The sequence below is a fragment of the Aphelocoma coerulescens genome, chromosome 13, assembly GCF_041296385.1.
Source record: "Aphelocoma coerulescens isolate FSJ_1873_10779 chromosome 13, UR_Acoe_1.0, whole genome shotgun sequence".
NCBI lineage: Eukaryota > Metazoa > Chordata > Aves > Passeriformes > Corvidae > Aphelocoma > Aphelocoma coerulescens.
This window is the reverse complement of record NC_091027.1, coordinates 4,844,242-4,870,758: the sequence shown is the minus strand read 5'-3', so window position 1 is coordinate 4,870,758 and position 26,517 is coordinate 4,844,242. Positions and strand designations below refer to the sequence as shown.

General features: G+C 44.4%; 1 protein-coding gene across 1 annotated transcript; it reads left to right on the top strand.

The window, feature by feature from the left end:
* The first annotated feature begins 125 nt into the window (after positions 1-125).
* Positions 126-25,636, top strand: ITK (IL2 inducible T cell kinase). The gene is made up of 17 exons (XM_069028698.1): positions 126-296; positions 10,895-10,999; positions 11,317-11,398; positions 13,033-13,161; positions 13,807-13,847; positions 14,192-14,343; positions 14,791-14,856; positions 15,032-15,086; positions 17,270-17,349; positions 17,992-18,128; positions 18,810-18,884; positions 19,576-19,747; positions 20,413-20,629; positions 21,347-21,411; positions 21,499-21,617; positions 22,871-23,028; positions 23,544-25,636. Exons 1-17 carry the CDS (start codon positions 126-128, stop codon positions 23,613-23,615), a joined length of 1,896 nt encoding a protein of 631 aa, XP_068884799.1. The 3' UTR covers positions 23,616-25,636.
* Positions 25,637-26,517: the final 881 nt, after the last annotated feature.

Sequence of the window (26,517 nt, the reverse complement as noted above, 5' to 3'; positions counted from 1 at the left end):
GTAGATGGGAAGATAAATCTCAAAGCACCTACGCTGCCTCTTGAACACTTTTTTTTTTTTTAATTAACTAACTGTCTTCTTTCTCGTGTTTCTTTCTTTGACGGGGCACACAGCATAGACTTCCCATGTCCTGGGAGACAAACATTCTTGGCTCAGCCATGAATAACTGTGTACTCCTGGAGGAACTGCTGATCAAGAAATCCCAGCAGAAGAGAAGAACTTCACCCTCCAACTTTAAAGTGCGCTTCTTTGTCTTGACCAAATCCAAGCTGGCTTACTACGAACATCGCCACGGGGTACGTCAATCCTTTTCTCTCTCAGAGTAATGGAAGGAAGGATGAAATTTCTTAAAGGAAGGGAATGATGCTAATGGTTGAAGGGGTAATCTATGTTAAATTTTGTTAACTTTTCTGGTCCTTTCAACAGCACCATGTACTGAAAATAGGTCAAATGGATCATTTAGAGCTTCTGATCAATGAGCATTTGGTGTGAACAGAGGAATAAGACTACTTTGCCAATTTATAGGAAGGATCTAGTTTTGTTGTAGGAATTTGGCACGGGCTGTTATAACCAGTGTGTGTAAGAGCTGTGATCCTGTGCATGGTGCTTCACAGTGGGTGACCTGGAGAGGCTTATTGTGAAGGTCACAAGTGTACCCTGGTTCTATCTGGGAAAAAGTAATCCCCAGATCTTCACTCTCATTCTTTTCTTCAGGGCATCAGGCTGATGGCTGGTACGAGATCTGTCTTCCATTTTAAAATAAATTCAGCTGCCACATGTAACGTGTAGTCTTTGGAGCTAGCTTCAGATGGGCTGTGATGATGAGAACCAGGCTCAGGGCAGGCTTTGTTTCCCTAAGTTTGCATTTTGCTGATTTGCTAAATATGAAGAAAATTAGAAGTCAGTCTGTGCACCCCATTGTGTTTATTGCTCTAGTGAAGTGAGAATTACTTCCTTCTATTTAGCTGGATGTTTGCTGAGCCTTGTTATGGTCGTAAATAATCTTGCTTGTTTTCCAACAGTCACTGAATGTGCTGTTAATCCATTATGTTTAGGCACTGTTCCTGTAGGCAGAGCAGAACTGGGACTGTGCTGCCTTGGATCCTGCACTCGCAACTTCAGACCATCTGATCTTGCTCAGTTGCAGAAAATTAAGTAGAAACAGAACCCAACAAGAAAAGTATGATGTGCCATTGTATTTTATCACAAGCTATTTGGGGTTATAAACCAGCTTTGAAGGTTAACAGTAATTTTTAGCTGTGTGTTAGTTCTCTCAAATATGCCCAATGAAATGTTTTTCTTGCTTTTATTTTATAGTCCATGTTTTTCTCACCTCCATTTTAAACAGGGCACTATTCATCGCTGGATACTGTGACTGTATATGGTTTGGGACTCTCTTTGTCTGTTCTCCCAACTGTTTTTCAAATGCCATTGTATGAAGATTTTAAATTCAATTTTAACTGTTCCAATTAATTATTCAGGGTTGAATTCTGAAAAGCATCTAAATGATTCTGCTGTAGGTGTTTAGAGAAATCTTCACAGCTAGATTTTCTTGGTGCTTCCTGAGTTGGTGGACTTGAGATTAATTCAACATACACTGTGCCTAGATACTTTTGCAGTAGGTGTCTTGTCAGCATTTTTAGTGACTGAAATAGTTTGGAAAATTCGACTCAGTGCCTTTCAGTGGGGCACAGACTTCACACACTGTGTTTTTGGAAAATTTCCCACCTAGTCTTCCAAAAGGTCATTTAGGTGAGATGAGGGTTTGGTGTATTATCCACTTAATCTTATATATTATATATTTTAAACATGCACATATTATATATGTGTAGACATGTAGGTAAACACATGTGCAACTTTAAAACCTTGTGCACATTTGAGTGGGTGCGGGTATATTTGTAATCACAGGGCTGATTCTCCATGAAATGCTGGTTTTTTTCTCATGCAAACTGTCAAAATCAGATTGTTACATGAAAAGAATTTCACACAAAGTAGAGAGAAAAGAATTTGTCCTGTGAAATACTCCCAGAACCAATCAATCATTAGCCTCTTCAGTAATCAAAATTAGAGCATCCTGCTGAGACCTCTGCATGGTCAGGTCATTGCTGTTCTGGAGAGGAAAGCGTAGGGCAGCCCATGCAAGAACCATCTTGTTTTGTGCTCAGAATGGAGGGAAGCCACAGCACCTGAGTTCACAGCCAGTGGAGGGAGGATTCCAACCGTCCCTGCCCAGCACATGGGCTGTGCCATTCCCAGGAGAGCACCAGGACCAGGGACCACGTGCAGGTGTTGAAATCGATGATCTGTGGTGCCCGTTCTCTGGTGCAGTCCCTGGCACAGGCTTGGCTCTGCTCCACAGGGACTCTCTCAGGTCATTTCTGGAGCTGGCAGGGGTCAGCACAGGCTGTCACCATTGCAGTTTGCATGTGGCCCTGCTCTGGAGGTTTAGGGACATTGCTGTTCTCTGCCAGCGGGCTGCAGTGATGGGGAGCATCCACATGGACTGACATATGGATGGGCCCAGAAAATGTCTGGGCTTTTAAAGCATGTATTTTTTAAGGAAAATCTCTGGGGATGTTTTCTCTAAGAGTTTTCAATGAGTTTCTTCAAGAACCCCTCACAAACCTGTCTGGTGGAGTCCTGTACTCAAGAGTTTCGTAATGTACAGTACCCACCTCTCCAGTCCTTGGTCAGTCAGTAACAACAGCCCGGGCATAAAGTCAGGTAAAACAACTACTGAACTGCTTAAAAGTTTGAGAAGTCCCACTGATTTCAGTTGGATGACTTAAAGTAAAGTACACACTTATGCATTAAGCCCTGGTCTGCATGTTCTGCCTGTATTTAACAGGCTCTAACACCCAGTTCCTTCCTCTGTATTTTCAAATCATGGGTATAAAAAGACATTTAAGAATTTATTGTATCAGTCCAAAACAAGAAAATAAGCAGGCCAAAAGGGTACAGGGATAATTCTGCAAATGATACCCAAAGCTGTCCAGACAATTGACATCTTAAAGGCAGTTTTTTTTCAATAACTGTAATGGCATTTTCATTGTAATTTTCATCTTTCTGCCACAGCTGACAGAGAGCACTGTTCTCCTCAGGGGCCAAGCACACAGTCACCCTTAATGTTAATGAAAGACATTTACATGTCTCATTAGGAGAATGAGCCCCCAATAACTGACAACAATAAGAAGCTGTGTTTTCTGGAATTCATTATGCAGTGCACAATGCAGGGCTGTCTTAACATAAAGCAAAGCCCTGATAACAGGCACAGCTGATATTCAGCCCCCGTCTCTGCTAAAAGACATCAGAAGTGCCTTTATTATAACATGCAAATCAATTCCACAAGCAAAAATTATTTTTTTCAGGGTCTGACTTTGTAGCTATGGCACATGTGAGTAAACAAGCTCATGGGAGTAATAATTTTAACCATTTCAATGAGTTTGATCCTCTCCACAATAATGGATAACACGGACCCTGTGATACTCTCAGGGTACACCTACTGCACTGCAAAAGCAGCAGAGAAGTGAATCCTTTTGGGGAGGTGTCTGGGACAGAGTTTCAAATGTCCTTACTTAGACTCAGAAAAAGTATTTAAACTGCTGAGTTATCTGTATCCCCTTCAGCCAACAGCTTATGGTTCTTGGTTAAATCCTTCAGGCACATAAATATTTTGAAATTTTGTATCTTCATGCACTTGTGGGCTATTATTAGTCCAGCTTATACAGGCAGCAATGAAAGGCTCACCCAGAAAAGGCCAAGTTCTCTTTTCATTTACATCAGCACAATTCTTCCTACACTGGTCAGATGCTCAGGAGGTCACACAGAATGAGCCAGCCTTGTCCTGGGCTTTTTCATTCAGATCTTTGATACTCACATATAAAGATGGCAAAGATGGCACTTTAGTGTGCCTTGAAATCTACTTTCAGTCTCTTCCTACATGAGAACAAACAAATAAACTTGGCTGAAAAGACTTTTATCCACATCCCAGAAATGCTCCAGCTGCTCTGTAGCATTATCTACACGTTGGGTTGCTTGCAGCAGTCCAGCTACCCACGGGAACAAAAGCAGTGCTTTGCTCCTCAGGCCAGTCCTTTTCACCTTGATTATTCTTACACGGAATCCGACTTGTCCATCCTGCCAAGGGAAGGCTTGGTTTTCTCCCCAAGATTCCAATGCAAACAGACTAAAACTTCTCTTCTGAAGATCTCCATTCTGGTATTCTTGTTAGTTAGGGTGGCCATTCATACCATTTCTCATTGCTTTGTGTCTTCTGAATACCTTAGCAGTCACAAAGCTGCAGTCCTCACCTAAAGGGAATTTAGTTATGGTTTTAAAGATTACCTTCCAAAGAAATACATCTGACTAGATATGCCATTCTTCATAACTTGTCATGTATTTATTAACTAGCACTGTTTGCTTACCAGAATATGCAATACCATTTGTTTTCTGGTGCATATCTCCAACTAATTTATTAATAATACACGTATCATCCACAAAGAAGTCAGGCTTGGCATCTGCCTGCATCACCCATTTCAATGAATTTTTATGTAATAAAATCAATGCAACCCTAAATAAGATGGAGACAAGGTACAAACCTGTGCCTTAATGTCTAGTAAATCTCTGAAAACTTAACATGAATTTTTAATAATCCAAACTGTATTATTGGAGTTGAGGGAGGATGAAGTTGATATTGCTTGTCACAATGAGCCTCATTTCTATTGGGAAATCGCAGAATCATGGTAATGCTGGTTGGAGAGCACTTCTTAAATTCCTTTAGTCAGACTTCTTGCCAGGATAAGATCAACACTCAGAGCAGGACTGCCACCACCACCAGAACAAGTTGGCTGTAACATTGACTGGCCACTGCTTCCAAGCCAAGGACAGAGATTCCACATCTTCCAGCAGCCTATTCCGATGATCTTATCCAATGTTTGTGTGGATATTTGCAAAGTTCCCATCTATTGCCATTCTCATTCATGACTCCTGCAGCAGCATCCTGATTCAGGGTGGTGATATTGTCTAGACAGGATTGCCTTGAGCGAAATGCAGGTTCTTTGTGTCTGGTGTCTGTGGCCTTTCTAACTACACAAGCGTGTGGTAAAGTGGGGTAATAAAAATAGCTCCTTTTTCCTGGAATAAATAATGTTATCTTCCAGAATATGATTGTAATAATTTTCTACTTGCCCTTTCTGTGCCTGCCCAGTTCTGCTCCTACTAGGTCCTTTTCTATCGATTTATTAGTCTTCAGTTTTTGAAGAAAATTTTTTAAAATTCCTTCTGAGCAATGTTTCTGCAGCAGATGTCCGATACTTCCATTTTGTTTAAATTACAAAGCTCAAATTTTGCTTCTGTCGGAGAACATTGAGGAAGGTGTAGCAAAATCTTCAACCCACGTTTTCTTTTATATCTTTAAGAGGGAAGGAATGCCTCCTAATTTGAATATACAACTATAAATATGAGGTTTCCTAATAGTTATCTTTTATTAGACTTCTCTGTTGTGGCCATCTTTTGCTCCCAGTGCCTTTGACTTTGCTTTATATTGTAATCAACATTGTAACTTATTTTATTGTAATGCCTGCCTGTTGCTTTATACTCTTTCATCCTTTCTGGCTGAATTTTAATTTTGGCCTTAAAGCTTAAATTTTTTTTTTCATTAAAAAGTGTTGTCATATAGTTGATTTAATTTAGCTTCTTTTCTTCCACTGAATCCTTCATTCACTGCAATCCACTGCTCCCAGTCTTTGCTAGAGTCAAGAATAGCTTTGAAGAAACTAATATGGTATTCAGGAGTTGTTCCATGTGCTTTTATGTAACATAAAAGACTTATTTCCATCATATTAGAAAGCTCATTTGAAAGCCAAGAATCTTCCTTTTTTTTTCCCCTTCTGTTTCTTGATGATGGCATTGATTTTCTTGTCCAACCACTTGTGCTGATACTAGGGCTGTGCACTCTGATAACCATCTCGGACAAGACCTGAGCCAAAGTGAACTTTGGAATTGGATTTGGTGGAAACACAAGGCTGGATTGGGTCTGTAGGACTGTGTGAGGATAGTAAATAGTTGAATGGAGGCATCTTAAGTACCAGTTGCAGATGGTTTTGTTATTTAACACAATTCTGTACACTCTGCATCCAGGGTGTGCCCACCCCTAAAACACCTTCATGTTCTTTAGATGTGAAAACAGCAGTAAAAAAAAAATATTTATTCTTTTATTTCAAGTTGAAGGACAAAATAGTCACGATGGACAGGTAAGACAAGCAGATGCATTTAGGGATTTAAATATCAAATATAACAAAATACATTGGAGGTATTAAAATACAACAGCCAGGGTTCTCCAGAAAATCCCATTATTAGCAATTATCACTCCTCTCCAATTGTCCTTTAGAACAGTTAGCATGACAGAAAATGCAAAATTCCTTACAACTTTCTTTTAAAAATCAATTTGCTCAATTTAGTTTTCAGATTTCATTTAAAAATTGGTTACAGTTTTATTTCCCATAAACCCTGAAACTATCAGTGTTCCTAATGAGAAAATGCCCAAAATACTGAACAAAGATAGCGTCCAGGCAAAGTTGCTATGAATCCAGCATCCAACAGTTCTTGATGTCCTTCCACATTCCACAGATAAGGACTATGATAAGAGATAGAAAGTAATTGTATCCACACAGTGTTCAAGGAGATTCAAGTTCAAGTCTTTTGGTTGGTGGAAAAGTACTTTAGCAGGAGATCTACCATTAAAAATAATTCCATCTTGTTCCAGTGATACCTCATAAGCTTCTCGTTACTATTTCTACATCAGAAATTCCTTTCCAAATTCTTTCAGAAGCTCAGCAAGGCCTGAAGAAAAGTCCTTGAGAGGTCAGGAGCACATCACTCATTTAAAAGGCTGAAGCTCACCAAGCCAGTTGAGCTCTCTGCCATGGGGAGTTCCACCTTTCACAACCCTCAAAATCGGCTGCTGCCTCTCTCCAGGCTGAACACCAAGCCCAGCTAGAGCAGAGGGACAGGAAACAGATGACACAGGGTCAAAGCAAAGATCCTTCATCTACTAAATCACCAATTAAGAATTGCTCTTTTTATTCAAGGCAATCAGTGAAAACAGGGAATGAAGTTTGGCTCAAATTCCTACCAAAAAAAAAAAAAAAAACCAAAACCCTGATGGTACAGAGAAAGTCATTAAATGCTTTCATTGATGGAAATGTTGTTGTGGTCGAGCCTGCTGAGGACTGGAATCTCCTACCTTGCTCCACCCCAGCTATAAATCAGCTTTCCCCTACCCTCCTACGAAGGAGGCATTGCCAGCACTGCACAGGAAGGGAGGCACAGGGGGTGAGGTGCAGGGAGGCAGAAGGTGAACACAAACACCTTTGGGCAAGGAAAGCCAAGCTGCAGCGTGGACAGCCCTCGGTAGGGACTGCTGCTGAGGAGATTGGGGCCAGATGACTCTCAATGGCTTGGTTTTCCCCTCACCAGAACAAAAGAAAAGAAAAAAGTTGTAATGCAACTTGAACCAAGGCAGCTTCATGAAGCACAGGGTGCTGCCTTCCTGCCAGAAAATGCTGCCTTTGGTCTCCTCCTCTGCTCCTTGAGATAGGCCCCCCCTGCCTCTCCTCTCCCCAGCATTTGGCCCCTTCCCCCTGCTCCCAGCACTGGTGGCTACACCTTTGATTAACACAGTGGAGCTCAGCAAAACCTGTAAGCACCCACCAAGCCCAAACACTCAGTGCAGAGCTTTTCAGCCCCACATCTCACAAGATCTCAGACCTTTGTGAAGCCTGAGGGTGCAGGGCCATGGTCAGGAAGTGTAATTCAGTGACTTGTGTCATTGGCAGGGGCCACTGATGGCTCCCTGCCCTCTCACCATGAGCTCCACATCCCTTCCCCTGCCCCAGACCTGAGCTGGAGGAAAGTGATTCATTTTTTGGGTGAGCAGCAGTGCTGGTGGTTGGTTTTAGCACACGGTAGAGTCCAGGCAGCTCATTCCTTGAGCAGGCACAGGGAGACGCCTCCTTGTGTTGCAGGGTAGGGCTGTGTCCCTTGTCCCATGTGTCCAGTTGCCCCAGCATCTAAAGCAATCAGGGACCACCAGAGTCATCTGGTTTATGCAGGAGAGACAAACCAAAGGATTAGTCAGTGAAAGAGCTGCTGGAGCTGTGAGGCAAGAGGAGGTGGAGTCCCAAAGATGAAGACATCAATGCATTTGGCTTGTGATGCACCTGGCTCCTTTCAGAGTGGTTCCCAGAACTGACATATTGCAAATAATGGACCAAAAGAAAGCAAGCAGGATGGGCTGACCTGCAGCACGTGTGCTTCTCCTCATGGGACAGCAGCCTGCCCTGGTTCTTTCCTCACATGGCACACAGCAAGACCACTGATGCTTTTACTGACCAAGCAGCTAAAACATCTACCCAGTTATATTCTGGGCAGACTGAAAACAACAAATGGAGACCTGTCAGCATGTTTTGTCTCGCCCTTTTAGGAACAAGTCTCTGAGGTTTTTTAGAGGCCATTTTTAAGAGGCTTTTCCTCTCCCCTCCCTTCCAAATGGCCCTGTTGCTTTTGTTGGATTAAAGTGCAGTCAAACATCACAAAACCAGGGATATGTTTAGTTTCCAGCCCAGTTTCTGGGTAATTTCTGGTTTGTGAGTGGTAATTCCAGTTGTTTTTCCTGCAAGAGGACTGTAATTGCTTTCTATCAGCAGGGTCCCAACTGCTGAGGATCTGCTGGGCAATGCTCTGGCTGTGAGACACACCCCGATGTTGTGCTGCAACATGAGATTATGAGGAGCTTCCGTTGCTGAATTGTGTGATTAAAAGGAACACAGTGGGTCATGAGAGCTGCAGGACAACTGCACAAAGCTCCTTGAGAAGGCTGGACCCTGTCTTTCAGTAGAGTCCAGAAAAGCATCAACAGAAACCAGTCTGCAGGGAGAGAGCAGAGCCTGTGCCTGGCACAGCATCGCTTGCTGAAGCCTCAGGGGAAGAATGCATGTGGGTAAACCCCAGGACTTCAAAGGAATGAGATGAAGGAGGGTTCAGCGCTAGCAAAATTGAAGGTTTTTATAGGATATAAATGGCTTTGTGTCTCATCAAAAGGGTAGAAGTCCCAGGGGTAGAACAAATGATAGAGGAGGTTTTGCAGAAGAGACAGAGGAAGCCAAGTCTGAAAGAAAGAAGTGAATAGATAAGAATGAAAGGAAATAAATGGTGAAAATGGGGTGCAGTAAGGCCTTCTAAGGCTTGCCAGCACTCTTGAGAGTTAATTCGTATTTAAATTTAGGGGTGCTTTAAAGCCTTGGGTTTATTGATTTAGAAGAATCCCACACCCCGTAGAACTACACAGGCAGATGTTGTCTACGGGAGACAGTCCTGGCAGTAAATCCAGAGACACTGGTTAAACTGCAAGCAAATACAAATACAAACCCCAAACGCACCAGCAAAGGCCAGCAAGAGCAATGTGAGACCACACTGTAATAATTTCCCTCTTTTGCCTCAACTCCAATTATACAAAGGCAAAATATCCAGCCAGTCGTGCAAGAATGAGGCTTGAGGAGTCTTGGGGCCTCTCTTTTTTGAGGCTGTTTGACAGTGCTCTGTGGCAAACCTCCCCCCATCTGCAGAGGTGTCAGCTGCTGCCCTGGTTTATGCTGAGTTTAACTCTGCAAGGTGGCAGAGGAGCAGCAGTGGGGTTGGCACAGTGGTGGGGATGGCTGCTGCCAGCGGGGCAGAGCTGCAGGGCGGTGGTGACAGAGGGAACAAGGGGCAACAGGGAGCTGGAGGGTGTAAGACACAAAGAGTTGGGGTCCAAGGGAGGGCCAGAAGGTGGTCCTTGCTGTGTCTCTGAGTGATAGCCTGTGGCAGGTACAACACAGCAGCTGAAGTTCAGGCTCTCTCCTACTGACAGTGTTTGGAAAACAGAAGCTTTGCAGTGTTTTGGTGCTGGTAAAGCTCACTGATTTCCGTCACGCTGTCCCAAAGCTGAGCTGGGGGACAGCTAGTGTTTAATCCCTACTGAAAATGAATCAAAACAGGAAACCAGCTCGCTCTGAAGAGCAAACTCGTCTGTAGTGGATCCTGCAGAAGCACCAGAGGCTGAGCCTCAGCTCCTGTTTTACCAGCTGCCCCCGCCTCTCTCTTGCAAAAGCTGAGTGCCAGTGGCCGTGGAGCCATGGGATGAGGATCCCACAGGGATTAGGGTACACCAAGGAAGCTGGGATACTTGAATGTCTGTTCTTTTTACTCTTTCCCCACTGCCCATACTGTTATTTGGGTACCTGGTATACCGTGAATAGAAGTGCAGCAGAGGATGCCAGAGAAACAGCTTTGTTGGCAAGTTCTTGAGGATAATATTTATTTCAAAATTCCCTGTTGTTTTTTCCTAGCTGAAAAGCCAGACAAAACAAAAATAGAGAAATGTTGTAGGTTTTTTGGAAAACAGATGCAGTAAAAATGTCCATTTTGGATGAAGTGACTAGTTTTGAAATTCTTAGTGCCCAAACTTTTAAAAATAAAATATTTATTGGTTTATATCTTTTCAGTATGAAACAGGGGTGTTAGTAAACTGAACATTTAATGAAAACAGTTCTTTTTTGTTAAAAAGGGATTTCATTTTGCTGGAATAAAAAAAGTAAAAGCTGAACTTCAAGCAAAGGTTTTGACTGGTTCTCTAAGAATCCATGTGCTGATTTGAAACATATGTATGTGTATGTAAATCCATATAGAGGTGCTATATATAAGAATTATTCTTTATACTTTTAAATGTCTTACATAATCAGTTAATTTGCTTCTGCTCTATTAAAACTAAATCTCCCACAGACACGACAGTCTGGTCTAATTATTCACTTAATCCACAATCATTAGCATCAACCAAGTGCTTTTCTCTATCTTTTAGAAAAAAAGGACTTTGAAGGGTTCTGTGGAACTTTCCAGGATTAAATGTGTGGAAATTGTGAAAAGTGACATCATCATTCCCTGTCAGTACAAATACCCTTTCCAGGTGAGTCTTTCTGTTGACCATACTGAGAGAGGCATCACTTCATTTTGTATTTCAATAACATTTCCTTCACTGTGCAGTCATTAATGAACCCAGCACTGGGTTCTTGATCAGAACTACCACTCCAATTTAAATAACCAAAAGTCAGTGAGGTTAAGAGAGGCTTCTGAACAGTCCCTGCTACTCCACTTCCCCACATCATCATTTGGCACATAACTTGTTGGTAAGAGGGCTGCTGCCTCTTTACCTCTGGTGCCTCCCTTGTGAGCAGTGTATTTGGGACTGCTTCTCATGGCTCCTTTCCTTGTCCCCCTCTCCAGATTGTCCATGACAGCTACATCCTCTACGTGTTTGCCCCCAACCGCGAGAGCCGGCAGAGATGGGTCCTCACGCTGAAGGAAGGTAAAAAACCCCTGTGCCCACCTAATTGTGGGAGGTGCTTATTTCTGACCAGTTTTCTCACAAACAAGGCAGAGAAAATGTGCAAGAGGAGTCAGTGTCTCCCTTCTCAGCAGGCAAAGTGGTAGTGGGTTATAAAATCGAATTGCTTGTAAATCTGGTGGGTGTGTTTTCAGCAGAAATTTGGACGTGGAATGGTTTATCTGGGTGCCTTAATGTCTGCAGGGAGGTTTCAGAGGATGGGCCAGGCTCTGCTTGGTGGTGCCAAGCAACGGGACAAGAGGAAGTGGGCAGAAATGATGCCCAGGAAGTTCCACCTGAACATGAGGAAGAACTTCCCTGTGCAGTGACTGAGCACTGGTTGCCCAGAGAGGGTGTGAGGTCTTCCTCCCTGGGGACATTCCAGAACCATCTGGACACAGTCCTGAGCCACGTGCTCTGGGACTACCCTGCTTGAGCAGGAAGGCTGGAATAGGTGACCCACTGTGGTCCCTGCCAGCCTGACCCTTTCTGGGATCTTGCTGTGATTTGTGTCTTTCTAGAATAAACTCTTAAAAAGTTACTTTAATTTGAGGTTTCTTATTCAGGAATAGACAAGGATTTTCCTATGGCTAATTTTTTTAAAATAACCTTTTCTACACAGAAGAATTTTCAGCTCTTATTAGTAGACTTTTTTGGTTAGGTGACAACCTTTTTAGAGAACCATGATTATTAGGCAACATTTTTGCGGGTAGCTTTCATTTCCTGTTCACCTCCAGCATTGTGCTGTGGTTCACTTGCACGGTGCTGCAGTAACCAACACTGGGGGCAGAGACAACCAGAGTGCTTGACGTGAGGAAGGTGCAATTAGTTACATAAAAACTGCACCAGCCTTCTGTCATAGCTTTTTTCTGTTTTACAGCACTGCTGCCCTATTGTTCCCTCTGAAAACATTGTGCCTGATGGAGATATTGTGAAGTTCATGCACTGACTCTTGCAATCAGTTATTCCCCCACTCCAAGCTTCTACTTTATTACCTCTTCTCATTCAACATTTGGAGACTGTCCCCTCCCTTGGACAATTTGAATAGTCTTGAATAGTCCTGCAGAATTGTTTTTGTTCTTTCAGGGAAATTTTTATTACAGATAGAGAGCCTGAGCTTTAAAAAGAAAGACTGCAATCACTCACAGAGACATTCAAGACTGGTATTTACATGTGCAAAAAATGTTTGGTGCTGGTGAATGCCAGCTTGTACAGCTTCTTCTGGACACCAAGGCAAACCAGCAAGTGTCTTGGGAATAATCAATATATGGCCTGCTGGGTTTTATTTCTTTTTATGTGACCCTCCTTCTCTGGTTTTGGTGTTTTGTCATTTTAAAGAGAGTAGGATTCTGTTCTACCACAGCAGAGAGACATGGGCTCTGTCACCAGCAGGAAGTCTATTACTCCACATCACTGGTGGCATTCAGTCCTTTTGGGAGAAAGGAAAACATTAATGGAGGAGGTTGATAATGTTCACCAAAGCTTCATTTGAAAATAACAAGAAGCTTCTTTAAAGAGCAGGTTATTTCCATTTAGTTCTAGATGACTTTTAGAACTAATGTGGATGCAAATAAATTAATTTTCCCCCTTCTTTTTCTTCCCCTAATGTTTTCCAGAAACAAGATACAACAACAGTTTGGCTTTGAAGTGTCATCCAGATTTTTGGTTAGATGGCAAGTGGAGATGCTGTGCTCAGACAGAGAAGATGGCAGCTGGCTGTGTGGTGTATGACCCCACCAAAAATGGTAAGGGACTTGTTAAGACCATCCTGACCTTGAAAATATTTATTCCTAGCAAAAGTAAAGGATTTAATCTCTCTTGTACAGAACATGAAAAATTATGATGCTACATTTCCATAAAGAGACATGTCCCTGGCTTCTTGAGGTGTTCTGGCTTATCTTTTACTGTATGTGGCATTCTCTTTTTTTGAATTCACATTTTCCTCTGTGTGATGCTTGGTGCTGGTTTTGGGATGAGATGGAGAACTAAGAACTTGATCAGCTGTGGTCACTCAATAAGCCACAACAACTTTCTTGAGATGAATGCATTCAACTGTGTTTGTCCAGTTTTGACCAAACCGTATTTCCTCTATGGTTTCAATGGCCAAGCATATTCTTTACTTTGTCTCCTGAAAATGAACACAAGTGGTCAATCATTCTTCACCAAAGAAACATCTACCTTGTATTTTTTACCATGATTCCTTAAGTAACCTGTACCCCCATTTCCAAGCCCTGCTGAGATTCGCTGTGTAGTTGGCACTTCTTGCTCTCAAAGTCCAAAGCTCACTGTTCAGAGAGGTTGTATCACCTGTATCAGTTCATTACATTGGTGGCTTCTCCCTTGGTTTTGTCCTCACCTACTTCAAATTATCTTTCTTGATTTCTTTTCAGCCTCAAAGAAGCCTCTTCCTCCCACTCCTGAAGATAACTGGGTGAGTGCAGTGAGGCTGTCCTAAGTGTCCTGCTCTGAGTGATTAATTACCAGCGGGGAGTATGTCCTTATTAATGTTCACCACAGTGCAGTGACCTAGAATTTCACCTGTGATAACATTCCCTGGGTGTTTTCTGTGCAATTGAATTTTTTTATATGAAATTCATTGTTTGAAAGTGCCAAAGATTCTCATGCTGCCACCGCAACCCCACTGGATGCTCTGGCGTGCTTTGGGGCCTTTGAGCCCAGGGGACACCAGTGCTGCCAGGAAAATACCACTTTAGAGAGCATGCCATTGCTTTTTATGAATATGAATATGATAAGCCTTTTGCCTAATTTGTGCAGAAATTGTTGCTAGACCCAAGGGAAGCCGTGGTCATGGCCATATATGACTATGAAGCCCAGAACCCGCAGGAGCTGACGTTACAATACAACGAGGAATATTATGTGATTGACAGCTCTGAGGAACATTGGTGGCTGATTCAAGATAAGAACGGGTAAGTCCCCTTTCAACAGCCTGTGTACAAATCCCTTCTAATTCCAGTTTGTTCTTCCATTAACATACATGCTGGCCTCTTGTTTAACTTTTGTGAAGCATCCTCTGATACACAAGGAAAAAGTGATGGAAGGTTATTTAGGGTAACTTTCTTCCCTTTGCTGTCGCTTCAGGCAGCTGGAAAAAAGGATCTGAAAGTTAATTTTACAACAATAAACAGTCCTTAGTTCAGAGTGATATTTGCAGTGATACATAGGGGGGGAAATTGTGAAACTCTGCAGTTTTAGAGGCGCAATCAGTTGTTTTCTTCTCCAGTAACCCTACTCAATACATAACCACCAGCACTTTTATCATGCAATGAGCAGGCAAAGCTTTCAAGGCTGACTCCTACAGATGCAGAGAAAATCCTGTCTGTCAGCACACTCACACTTGTCTTGCCTCTCAACAGGCATGAGGGCTACGTGCCCAGCAGCTACCTGGTGGAAAAATCACCCGAGAATCTGCAAATGTATGAGTAAGTTGTGCCTGTGTTTTTCTTGTACCTTTGAGTGCCCTGGATTTGAGGCTACAAGCCTCAAATGCCCCCACCCTACCTCACATTCTACCCTGGGGATGCTCCATTCAGAAGCTTTTCAGCAGAAACTTTCCTGGCCTAGAAATGCTGACTCGGAGTCTTTTGATGTTTTCAGGTGGTACAATAAGAACATCAGCAGAAGCAAAGCAGAAACACTGCTCAGGGATGAGGTAAACCAGTGTTATGCATGGGGTGGATGGGAAACAAGAATTAATTAATGACAAATGAAGCCTGCGAGGGCTGCTTTGTGTAAAAGAGATGAACCCTGGGCTCCTGCTGTGTTTGTGTCCTTAGTGTGTGATGTGAGATAAAGGACCACCAGCACATCCCCCTTATCTCCACTGTTAGCTGAGCATGGATGGAGCTGTGCCATCCAAACACACCCAGTGACTGGGGCTGCTGGAAAACTCTGCTTCAGACCACTGTGCCAGCTGGAAACTGTGATTTTAGCTCATCTTTTCTGTCTCTGCAGGAGGCCTGTGCATGCCAGTAGTTCTCTGAAAATCTAACCAATCTTGTGCTGAAGTACTTTGGGTAAAAGCCAAAAGTATGGCTGTGGGTTTTGTATTTTTAATTGTGTGTGTGTGTGTGCATGTAAGCACACATCTTTAATTTTGCAGTTGAGCCAGAGTTTTCCAGTGAAGACTGTACTGAAAATACAAAGAATAAGCTTCTTGTTCAAATTTTCCACACAAACACAACCCTAATTTTTAAATCAGCTCTTACATTAACAGGTGGCCCTGTTAATAAACACAAATAAAGTGTTCCTTCTTGCAGCAGTAGCACTTTATGGAAATAAGAGCATTTTTGTATGGTTTTAAAAATTCTTGTATAAACTACTACAGGACATGTCCCCACATGGTTTAGTGGTCTTATTTTTTCTTTCGGTCCTACCAGTACAACTCTTCTGTGGTGACTACCCCCATGTGGCTGCAGAGACTTCTGGTTCAAAGCCTTGCAAACCTCACAGCTCCCCAGAAATCTGGCCAGGTTTGTGAGTGATCTTTGGCCAGCCTTGGTCAGAAGTGAGAACAGACGGGCAAGAATAGAGCTTAATATAACTTTGGCAGGATGCTGCCTCCAAAACTTGCCCACCTCCAGTCCTAAAGCCCTCACTGTGCATAATCAAATGCTTCTACAGCAGCAGAGAGAGCTTTTTTAGAGCTTCCCTGGGCCAGATATTGTGTGGTGCAGATGCAGCAGATGTTGTGCAGACACTGAAGAGCCAAACCTGGGAAGTTCACAGCTCAGCAGGCTGGTCCCACCTGGGCAGAGCTGCACACTGAGAGCCAGCAGCTCATAGCCAGGGGATGCAGGAGCAGCTCAGCCTCTGTGTTCACCTGGAGCTGATCAAACCTCTAGGGAAAGAGGCCCAGGCAGGGTGCACTTGGTGGATTAGCTCTGCATGGAGTGCTGTGGGTGGGTAGAAGACATAAAATGGAGGAAACCTATAGTGTAAAGCAAAGGAGGAGGGGATGAAAAAAGTCAGGCACTTGGGATGCCGGATGAAAAGCTTCTTTTTTCTGCAAACAGAAGAAAAAATGTGGGGTTTATTACCAATATATAGGTCAGTACAGCACATTCCAGCCAAACTGTGATGTTAATTCTCCTTTGCCATCTGATCCATCTGGGCCAGTGGGATCATGCCCTGTGAGGCATTTTAGCATTCAGACGAGTAGAAGACAATTACAGTGAAAAGTTAAAAAGGAAAGGTTTTGTGAGTGCCAGAGTGCAGGAGGACTGCTTTCTTACCCATTTATGTTTAGATACTGGATGCCTGGTGTGCCTATGAAAGGGCAGGATCATGTCCAGGGTTTTCCAATTTGTGGTACATGGGTAAATTATTGTTCCTACACTCCCATATGGATTCTCTGGTGTTGGATAAACTGTGATTTGTTCTGTGGCTGCTCACTCCACGGGGAGCACTCAGAGGGGTTTGCCTTTCCATTTGGCCACATGTTTCATTGAACATGTGTTCTGTCAGATAGGGCTGAGGGCAGTCAATGGATTCAGAATTTCCAGAGGAGAGACTTGGAGGGACAGAGAGGCACACCCACACGTACTCAGCACAGGAGCCTAAGTCTCATTTCCTCTGAGAGCTCTGAGAGGAAGCTGGGCTGAAAGCACAAACCACCCAAGAGAGACCCGCAGGCCCTGGCCAGACACCAGAGCTGTGCATGGAACACACCAAGCTCTGTCAGTGGGGTGATGGCTCTTTTTTTTCCTATATGTTTAGCACATCCTCATGACAGGGCTGAAATAAGCACAGCTTTGCCCCCAGCCCCCTTCTTTTTTTTTTTTTTTTTTTCCATTATGTCTCTAACCAGTTTTCTCTCCTTTGCTCCTGTTCCAGGGTAGGGAAGGGGCCTTCATGGTGAGAGATTCGAGGCAGCCTGGCATGTACACAGTCTCTGTTTTCACCAAAGCATTAAGGTACAGCTGAGCTCAGCAGCTTTTCACATCAATTACATCAATGAAATGGCTTCTATGAGTGTGTAATCTCTGTATAGTTGTGTTGGCATTAAAACGAGAGAGCAGAAGGCTCATGAAAATGATAGAGGGAAAACACTTCCAAAAAAGGCAGAAGAGTCAGCTGCCAGTCCCAAAGTGTATTAAAGGCTCCACTTCTCCCTGCATCTAAATATGTGCCTATAAATAGTCCCTTGGATATCACTGGGGTTGTCATTCTGATGGCATTGTCCCCTGAAGTGTCAGTAGGATCAACAAGGGCTGTGTGCTGGACTCATCAGAGGTGGGTAGAGCAAGGCAAGTGAAAGGGTTTCAGTGATGGGGCAGAAAGTTGTGTTTCACAAAGAAGAGGCAGACAAACTTAGTACTCAGCCTTCTCTTATCAGGAAACCTCAGCCTTTCTCTCGAGATGAGACCATCTGCGAGTGAGAGGGAGGACATGCAAGTACTCAGACTTCATTAGCAACTGCAGCTCACTCCTTGCTGCTCCCCCGTTCATTCTGGGGGAAGGTTCTCCCCTTTGCTCACTTGTTTCTGTTTATACCCCAGGTCCCTGTCTTTTTGCTGCAAGCTATTTTCTCTCAAAGAAAACCTCCTCTTTTTCAGCACGGACAACAATCCTGTCATAAAGCATTATCACATCAATGAGACAACCGACTTTCCCAAGCGATACTACTTGGCAGAAAAGCACGTGTTTGACTCCATCCCTGACCTCATCAACTACCACCAGCACAACGCAGCAGGTCAGTGAAGCTGATGCTGAACAGAGAAGTTGCTGCTTTGCCAGGTGACTGTTTTGAATTGAGGAGGGCTCCCAAGCCCTCTGTCCTTACAATGAAGTGTTAAATGGCATCACCTTTTCTCCCACTTATTCTGAAATGACCATTTCAGGCCAGCTTCCAGCTTCCAGCATTACATCCTCACTCTGGTTGTCCTTCTAAGGCTGACCACAGATGTCATAGTGACATATTATAGAGAGCCCTGGGGGGATATCACCACTGTCAGGTCCTTCTTGAGGTGATCTATCCCTGGGCCTTGATTTGACACAAAGTCAAGGACATGGCCAGGATCCATAGCCAGAAATGGTGACTCCCATCCCCACAGTCCAGGAGTACAAAGGGAAGCACTGAGTTTCAAAAATACCCTATGAATACAAAGCACCATTTGGAAACTCAACAGAGTTAATAGAGACTCAAAGCTCTGGATGTGAAAACGGGAAATAAGCTGAAAGTGCTCAGAATTGGACTTCCTTCTCAAAGGCAGGAAACCAGAGCCTGCACAGAGGTTCAGCTGCCCTCAAGTGGAGCTGAGAACTCAGTGCAATAAATCTGCTTCCAGAGTCCAGGCTGCCCTCTGGGGTGGTGGCAGCCCCGCTCCCCATGGCTGTGGCACTAATGGGATCCCTCCTGTCCCCGTGTCCCCAGGTCTCGTGACGCGGCTGCGATACGCGGTCTCTTCTTGGAGGAGAAAGGCCCCGATCACCGCAGGGCTCAGCTATGGTAAGGCTCTCTCTACATGGGAATCCCACTCCTGGCTGGTTAGCTGGGTGATCCCGCACATCCCCATGGATACTGATGAATATGCATGTGATTACAGCCACAATAAATAGCTTTGTTCAGGTCACTGCACTGTTCACCAGATTGCCATCTTTGTCATGGCTGTTGATAAATGACTGAACTGATTGTGCAGTGCCTTGAGGGAGGTGATGAGAGCCCCAGGGTCTCAGTGAAGTCAACATTAAATACTAAAATGAATGTTGAACAAAGGGGATGGAAATGGGAGTGTAGAATAATTTGGTGAAAGCAGAGTCCCTCCTGAAAGATGCCTTCATTTGAATATCGTCGTCAATAAAAATTTGCCGGTATCATCTTTACTGTAATTCTTGGAGACTTCAAAGAAACTCAAACTCCATGTTGTGCTGGGTACTGCACATATGCATGGTAGAAACAATCCTCCCTGAAGAACTGGATAGGCAGGACAAAGTGGGGAGAAAGGGGATGTTGTTGTTCCTACCCTTGAACATGACCTGCAGCAGGGTCTAGTCAAATGAGCTACCAAATGTCAGACAGGCAATTTGAAGGAGAGCCAGAAAGTCTCCCTTGGAATCCTGCCTCAGTGTTTAATCCACAAAAGCTTTTTGTTTGGCATTCTACTGCTTGATCCCTACTCTTTCTCCCTTGCAATCAACAGGAAAACTGGTCATTAATGCCTCTGAGCTCACCCGTGTGCAGGAGATTGGCAGTGGTCAGTTTGGGGTGGTCTACCTGGGCTACTTGCTGGACAAGACCAAAGTAGCCATAAAGACCATCCGTGAAGGAGCAATGTCAGAGGAGGATTTCATCGAGGAAGCCAAAGTCTTGATGTAAGTGGTACATTCACCAAGGCAATCACACCCTTTGTGTGGGATTCATAACACTGGACCAAAGTCAGGAATATGAATAGGGAATTCAAACTTGGACTATCTGCTATGTATCTAAGCAGTAAATGGAGAGACTGGTGAACTCTGGTGGCTACAAAAGAAGGCAATTCAAAATGTAGGTGAATTACTGTGCTTCCAAGTCTACTAATATCTGAAATGGTCTTCCAGATCTCTGCTGTTCAGGAATGCAAGGATAATCGATGGTGCCTTTTGGAGAGTAAAGTGGTTTTTCTCAGAAAAAAACAATGTAAAACTTAAGGGTAATTTTATTGAAAAGCCTTACCTGTAAAATGTTTTGCTTTGCACAACTGAATATGTCTTTTTATTGACTTTGTTTGCATTTTTTTTTGCATTTGCCTCCTGTCAAGACAGACAGAAATTGATTTTATTTTTGTTTGATTGGATGATTTTCCATGGAGAAAAATCTTTTGGTGGCCATGACCATTAAAACGGGATGATACTCAGTCCTTGGTCTACACATCTGCAAAGGTGGCCTTTGCAGCGAGCAGGATGCAACACTGGCATAAGTAGCTATATCTAACACACTTGCTGTGAAGATAGCTGGCACTGAGCCTATTTCTTTCCCACCTTCCCTCCCTATCCCACAGGAAGCTGTCTCACCCCAAGCTAGTCCAGCTTTATGGTGTGTGCTTTGAGGATGCTCCCATCTGCCTGGTGTTCGAGTTCATGGAGAACGGCTGCTTGTCCGACTACCTCAGGAGCCAGCGGGGCAGCTTCTCCAAGGAAACCCTGCTGGGGATGTGCCTGGATGTGTGTGAAGGAATGGCTTATCTGGAACAAAACTCTGTCATCCACAGAGACCTGGTATGTTGGTCCCACGTGGACTTTTTCTTTGCTCCAGATGGGCTTTTTCTTCTGCTTTCTTCCTTCCTTAGTTTCAGCTTCCACACTCCTCCTGCCTGTCAGTTTATAGGGGATCCTGTATCTGCCCTTATTGCAAAAGCAGCACAAATACTTTCGAGAAAAAAAAAAAAAAAGCCCTGGAGCACTGATCAATCTATTCCCCTTAATTGTGTTTGGGAGAGATGAAACAAGCCTAGAAAATTTGTCTTTTTTCCTGAGTGTATTCTTTTGCTCCTCAAGAGCCACAGTACTGACCACTCTTCATGTCTAAAATCAGTGAAGATGACAAAAAGACCTGTTCTAGCATAAGTCACGTATAAACATGCTTTGATGATAAAATACTTTTAATTGAGTGGTTTTCAGGAACGCTCCATCAGTCACTGCTGCAGTTTCACTAGGCATGCAATGGCTGTGAGTAGCTGTGGATATTTTAGGGTCTTGCTCTGCCCTTTCTGGGCAACAAGGGCCTGCAAGTCAGACTGACAGTTGAACAGCTTTTCAGGCAATAGGATCATGCTGCAAAATGTCCAGAAAGCATGAGAAGCTCAGGGTTCTGTCCTCTTTGTAAGGCACAATGTCACTTTGATGCTCCTTTTTTAAGCCAGGATAAAAGCCCCTGAGAGGCTGTGACAGTGTTTTAGCTCTGACCTGCCACCTTTCCATCTTGTTTTCTTGCAGGCTGCCAGGAACTGCCTGGTGGGGGAATCCCACGTGGTCAAAGTGTCCGACTTCGGCATGTCGAGGTAAAGCCGCCGAGGCTGCGCACGGTCCCCGCAGGGTTGTCACAGGATGGGGGTGACTCAGCATTCCCCCTTCTTTTCCTCTCCCAGGATTGTCCTAGATGATCAGTACACCAGCTCTACGGGTACCAAGTTTCCAGTCAAGTGGTCTGCCCCAGAGGTTTTCTCCTACAGCAACTATAGCACCAAATCTGACGTTTGGTCATTCGGTAAGAAACTCCTGTCAAAATGGAGAAAACCCAACAAACCCCAGCTCAGAAAAACGGGCTCAGTCCTCAAGTAAACTCTCCTTAACACTGCATCCTCCAGACTCAAGGGTGTTTTGCCTGAATAATGGCTTAGAAAAGCAAGCCAAAATCATTTAAGTGAAAGAAATGAAAGAAAAGCGAAAAGAGAAAGAGGAGAGGAGAGGAGAGGAGAGGAGAGGAGAGGAGAGGAGAGGAGAGGAGAGGAGAGGAGAGGAGAGGAGAGGAGAGGAGAGGAGAGGAGAGGAGAGGAGAGGAGAGGAGAGGAGAGGAGAGGAGAGGAGAGGAGAGGAGAGGAGAGGAGAGGAGAGGAGAGGAGAGGAGAGGAGAGGAGAGGAGAGGAGAGGAGAGGAGAGGAGAGGAGAGGAGAGGAGAGGAGAGGAGAGGAGAGGAGAGGAGAGGAGAGGAGAGGAGAGGAGAGGAGAGGAGAGGAGGAAGACATTTAGGCATTCCATCTCTCTGCATGTCAGTCCTGGGGCACTGATGCCTCACTCAAACCCTCTGCCCTTCCAAATTTGCTCTGCTGACTCCATTTGCTTTATGCTGATCTGAAAATGTTATTTCACTGCTCGCACTTCTCACCTCATTTCCTGCTCCCCAATGCATTGTTCTTTGGTCTCCCTTCTGGACCCTCACAGATAAGAGCACCGCTGTGTGTTTTTCCCCCAAGCCATAACAAAGGCTGTCCCCTGGGCTGTGGATCTGGCACACTCATGGGCCTGGCCCCTCTCCAGCCCACACAGTGAATGGGGCAGTGTGCTGTGCACAGCTCACAGTCAATGGGGTGCCACTCAGCCCTGGGGCCAGCAGTAAATAATGCAGGATTATAGCCTTTGCTACTCTGTGCCTGTGAATTCTGTGCTTCCCTTGCCCTTCGCTGGCTTCTGCTGTGGCTGAAGCTGTGCACTCCTAAGGTGGGCTACGAGCAGCACAGCACGAGTTGGGTGCTCAAGCCCTTCACAAACTCACCAGGGAGATGCTTCAGAGAGCACCATGCATTCAGAGAGCACCAGAGAGCCTGGCTGACATCCTCGAATTGTACAGCTGTGTTAGGGTCTGGTTTTTCAGATGTCTCCTGAGAATCCAAGTGAAAATGCTTTTCCAAGTAACTGGCACCAATGCTGAGCTGCAGAAAAGAGAAGGTGGAAGGTGGCCCTGGGCCTGCTGAGGATTTTATTTGCCTCTTTGTGATTTTTTTTCCCATCCATCTGCTTTAGGAGTGCTGATGTGGGAGGTCTTCAGTGAAGGTAAAATCCCCTATGAGAATCGCACCAATGCAGAAGTGGTGGAAGAAATCAACGCAGGATTTCGGCTCTACAAACCCAAGCTGGCCTCCAAGGCGATTTATGAGGTGATGAGCCACTGCTGGAGGATGGTGAGTATTGTAATGGAGAACCCTATTTCCCAAAGACAAGAACTCCCTTCCCCTTGGCTTTAAGGAGGAGAGAGAGGTGTACACTCCACATGTTAACACAAGATAAAATCCTGGAGGTGAAGCACTGTAGCTTTCATCTGCACTAGCAAGCAAACTCTGGGCTTTCTGCCTTTTATTTGACTTCACTGAGAAGCCCATGTGGTGCACTTAATTCAAGGTAATTCAGCAGTTTCCTTCCTAAGAAAGCTGTGGATCTGTGGGGCTGAGTTCTAACGGTGGTAGCAATGACAGCCAAGCCATTACAAGGTACTTAGTGTCCACCAAGCCAAATTCACTGGTAATAGAAAAGAAACATTGCACAGAAGGAAGCTGGTTCTTCCACTGGCTTTTTCTCTATGGGGATAGATCGTATTTGTGTTAATACTCAGTTTCTTCCCAAGGTTTTCCTTGCTAACCTTGCCATTCCTCTCCAGCTGACATTAATGTTCTTCCTCTCTCTTCTCTCCCTTGCTCAGGCAAAAGACGAGCGGCCATCCTTTTCTCTTCTGCTGTTTCAGCTGAGTGAAATCTCTGAGTTTGATGTGTAATCGTGACACCGTGTGCTCAGCACAGCTGACAGAGTCCTGAGAAGAGCAAAGGCTGGATTTTCCCCACACAAAGCATTAACAGGAATCCTCTCACCATAAACACTTGCCATATGCCTGGGGAGAAGGAGAGGACAGAGGCTGGTACTTCCAGACAGACAAGATATCCCCAGGCCTTCCAGAGCCTAGACAGACACAAGCTTTGGTTTGGCCAAGAGTGTGGTTTGCATCTTGAAACCAGAAATGACTATTGAGCATGGAGTCCTGAACCACACAGTCCAGCAAGGGTGTTTCTCCTGAAAAGACAGCCTCAAAATTAAGAGATCCAACATTTCTGGGAACCCCCAAATGAAGGCCTTCCCTGAAGGGGAAAAAATAAAAAGCTGTCTTTAACTGAGGAGGAATGTTTAGACATTTCCCTGGCTCTCTAATTCAGAGTGGGCTGGACCTGAAAGCTCTGAACAGGAATAAGCCTGGGAGACACAGAAGCAGGCTGGATCCAGCGACTGCATTTCTGATGCTGGTATTTCAAGGTGCTTTTGTTTTCCCTTTGCATGATTTTCCCTGCAGCTGTGGCATAACAGGAACAGGATTTGGATACCTGGTAAATGGAAGAGGTGTCTGTGTGTGCTGGGAGTCTGTAAGGGAGGAAGAGAAAAAGCAGTGTACTGAAGAGTCATGAAATTCTCTCAAATTGCATTGTACAGTGAGTGGGAAAATGGGACTCTGATGCAAAGGAAGACATTCTTGGAGGGGGGAAGTCAAAGCTGAATGTTTATATTGATTTTTTTCTTCAGTCTTTCTACATCAGAAGATTAATGTGTGACCTCCACCCAATTTCTTTGAACAAAGTATGGAGGACTGAGCAGTGCAGAGTGTTATGTGTTCCCAGCCCAGGACAAGACAGAGTCCCAGGATCTGATTACCTGTGAAAGGTACGGGAATCTGCTCCTGGTGTGTTTGGAAGGAAGGGGCCAGAGGGCTCAGGAGGGAGCCATGAGGAGAAAACATGCAGAGTATGTGCTCAGTGCACCAGTGATCATGAGAAGAATTTTCTCATACTTTAAAAAGTAACTGAATCATCACAAGTAAAGACTTTTCCATCTCTTCTGTGAACAAAGGGACTGACCAAAAAAAAGTCCAGTGCTAATGGAGTGCCTGGGTTCTTCCTCCTCAAGGAGTTCCACATCATGTGGTGACAGCAGAAGGTATAAACAAAATCCATCTCCTGGTATTTCAATTGAAATCTGTAGTTTCACTGCAAGACAGAGACACTGTTTTGACATAACTGACTTCAAACCCAAATGTGTGGGTGTTAGTGTCCTGCAGAATTTGTAAATAAGATCAGGAATTTTTGCTAAGCATTAACAATCACTAGGGAAGTCAGGAGGGCTCACAGATTATATGTGCAGATATGCAATGTGTATTTTTGATGCTTCTCTGTTTGGGCAGGTGAGAACACGAGGAAACCTTACACGACAGCACCTTACAAAAACTCTGAAGTGCAAACTTTCAGCAGCAACCTCCTGTCATTAAAGAAGTCAGGTTCAAATATGTTTGCCAACAAAAATGGAACAAGGAAATAATGTAATCCCATGATCTCACATATCCTGTGACAAACTATTTCTTCATAGATGGAGGCTTAATTTTTTGGTATTTTTCAGACTCCTTGTTCTGGGGTAGCTTTTAGGATCTAGAATATCTTTTCAGGCATATGGATATGGGCAAGGCATCAGTTCCTGCCTCGTACATCTTCCCACACTGTGACAGGGGTGCTGCAGGCTCACAAAGTTCAACTTCTGGCTCATTGGCCCCACCATCCTTAAAGGAACCAGGGATCTGCTGAGCATGAGGACATTGCTATTAAGGAGCAGCAATATTGCTCTGCTAGGTGACATTTCTGGGTTATATTTATATTTGGGTAAGTGTAATATTTATTAGCTAGAGTGGGTTGCACAAAACATTATTGCAATGGTTTATTTTCAGTTTTATTTTGCAGTCTTTCTATGCATACAATACAGACTTTTACAAACAATAAAATTGCTGAGTCCCAACTGTGACTTTCATTATATGTGAGCAAAACTGCAAAAAACCATCCTCAGGCACTTATACAGCTTGCTCTTCCTCCAAATCTCCTCCACCAAGATGCAAGCAGGCATCTTCTGGCTTTCTGAAATATCTCTGTTCCCCAGAACTTTGGTTGTGTTCTGGGCTTACATTATGTGCTGGGTTTATGGGGGTAGGAAGCATTCAGAATCTCTGCAAATTGAGTAATTTATTACATAGACACCAGATTTTTAGGTCTAAATATCCATTATGGTGGCTTTAAATTCTCTGAATCTTCATAAAATTGGGGGTGTTAACATTTGAGTGCTCCCCAAGGGTGTTTCCCCATGATAATTTACAGGGCACTTCACTCAAAAGGGCAGTGCCAGAGTGGGATAACTGCATGGTATCAGTGCACTCTAACAGAGTGTTCTCCCACCACAGCAGTGTCTAAGGCAAGTTTAGGTGGGTGCCCTTCCTGTGGCTTGAGCAGATACGTTCCCCACAAAGCAGAGGTGAGAATATCAGTCTCCCACTGCAGAGTGAGTAACCTTTCTCTGAATACCCCTTCCCTGCCTCCTTAGAAAGCATTTCCAACCTGCTGAAGGTTTAAGCTGCTGCCCCTTTGCTTGGCTGTGTCTCACCAGGGTGGGAGGGTGTGCTTGTCCCTCCTTTTCCCCGCTGGTTATCCGAGGTGGGTGCACAGCTCTGCACACTTGGCTGGAGCCCAGGCCCAGAGCTGTGTCCCAGCGTGTCCCCAAGCTGCTGCTGCGATGGCCAGGCACAGGCACGGCCAGGCTGCAGCCCCTGCTAGCAAAAGGCAGTCAAGCAGCAACCTCATCTAGAAAGAGCAGCTGAT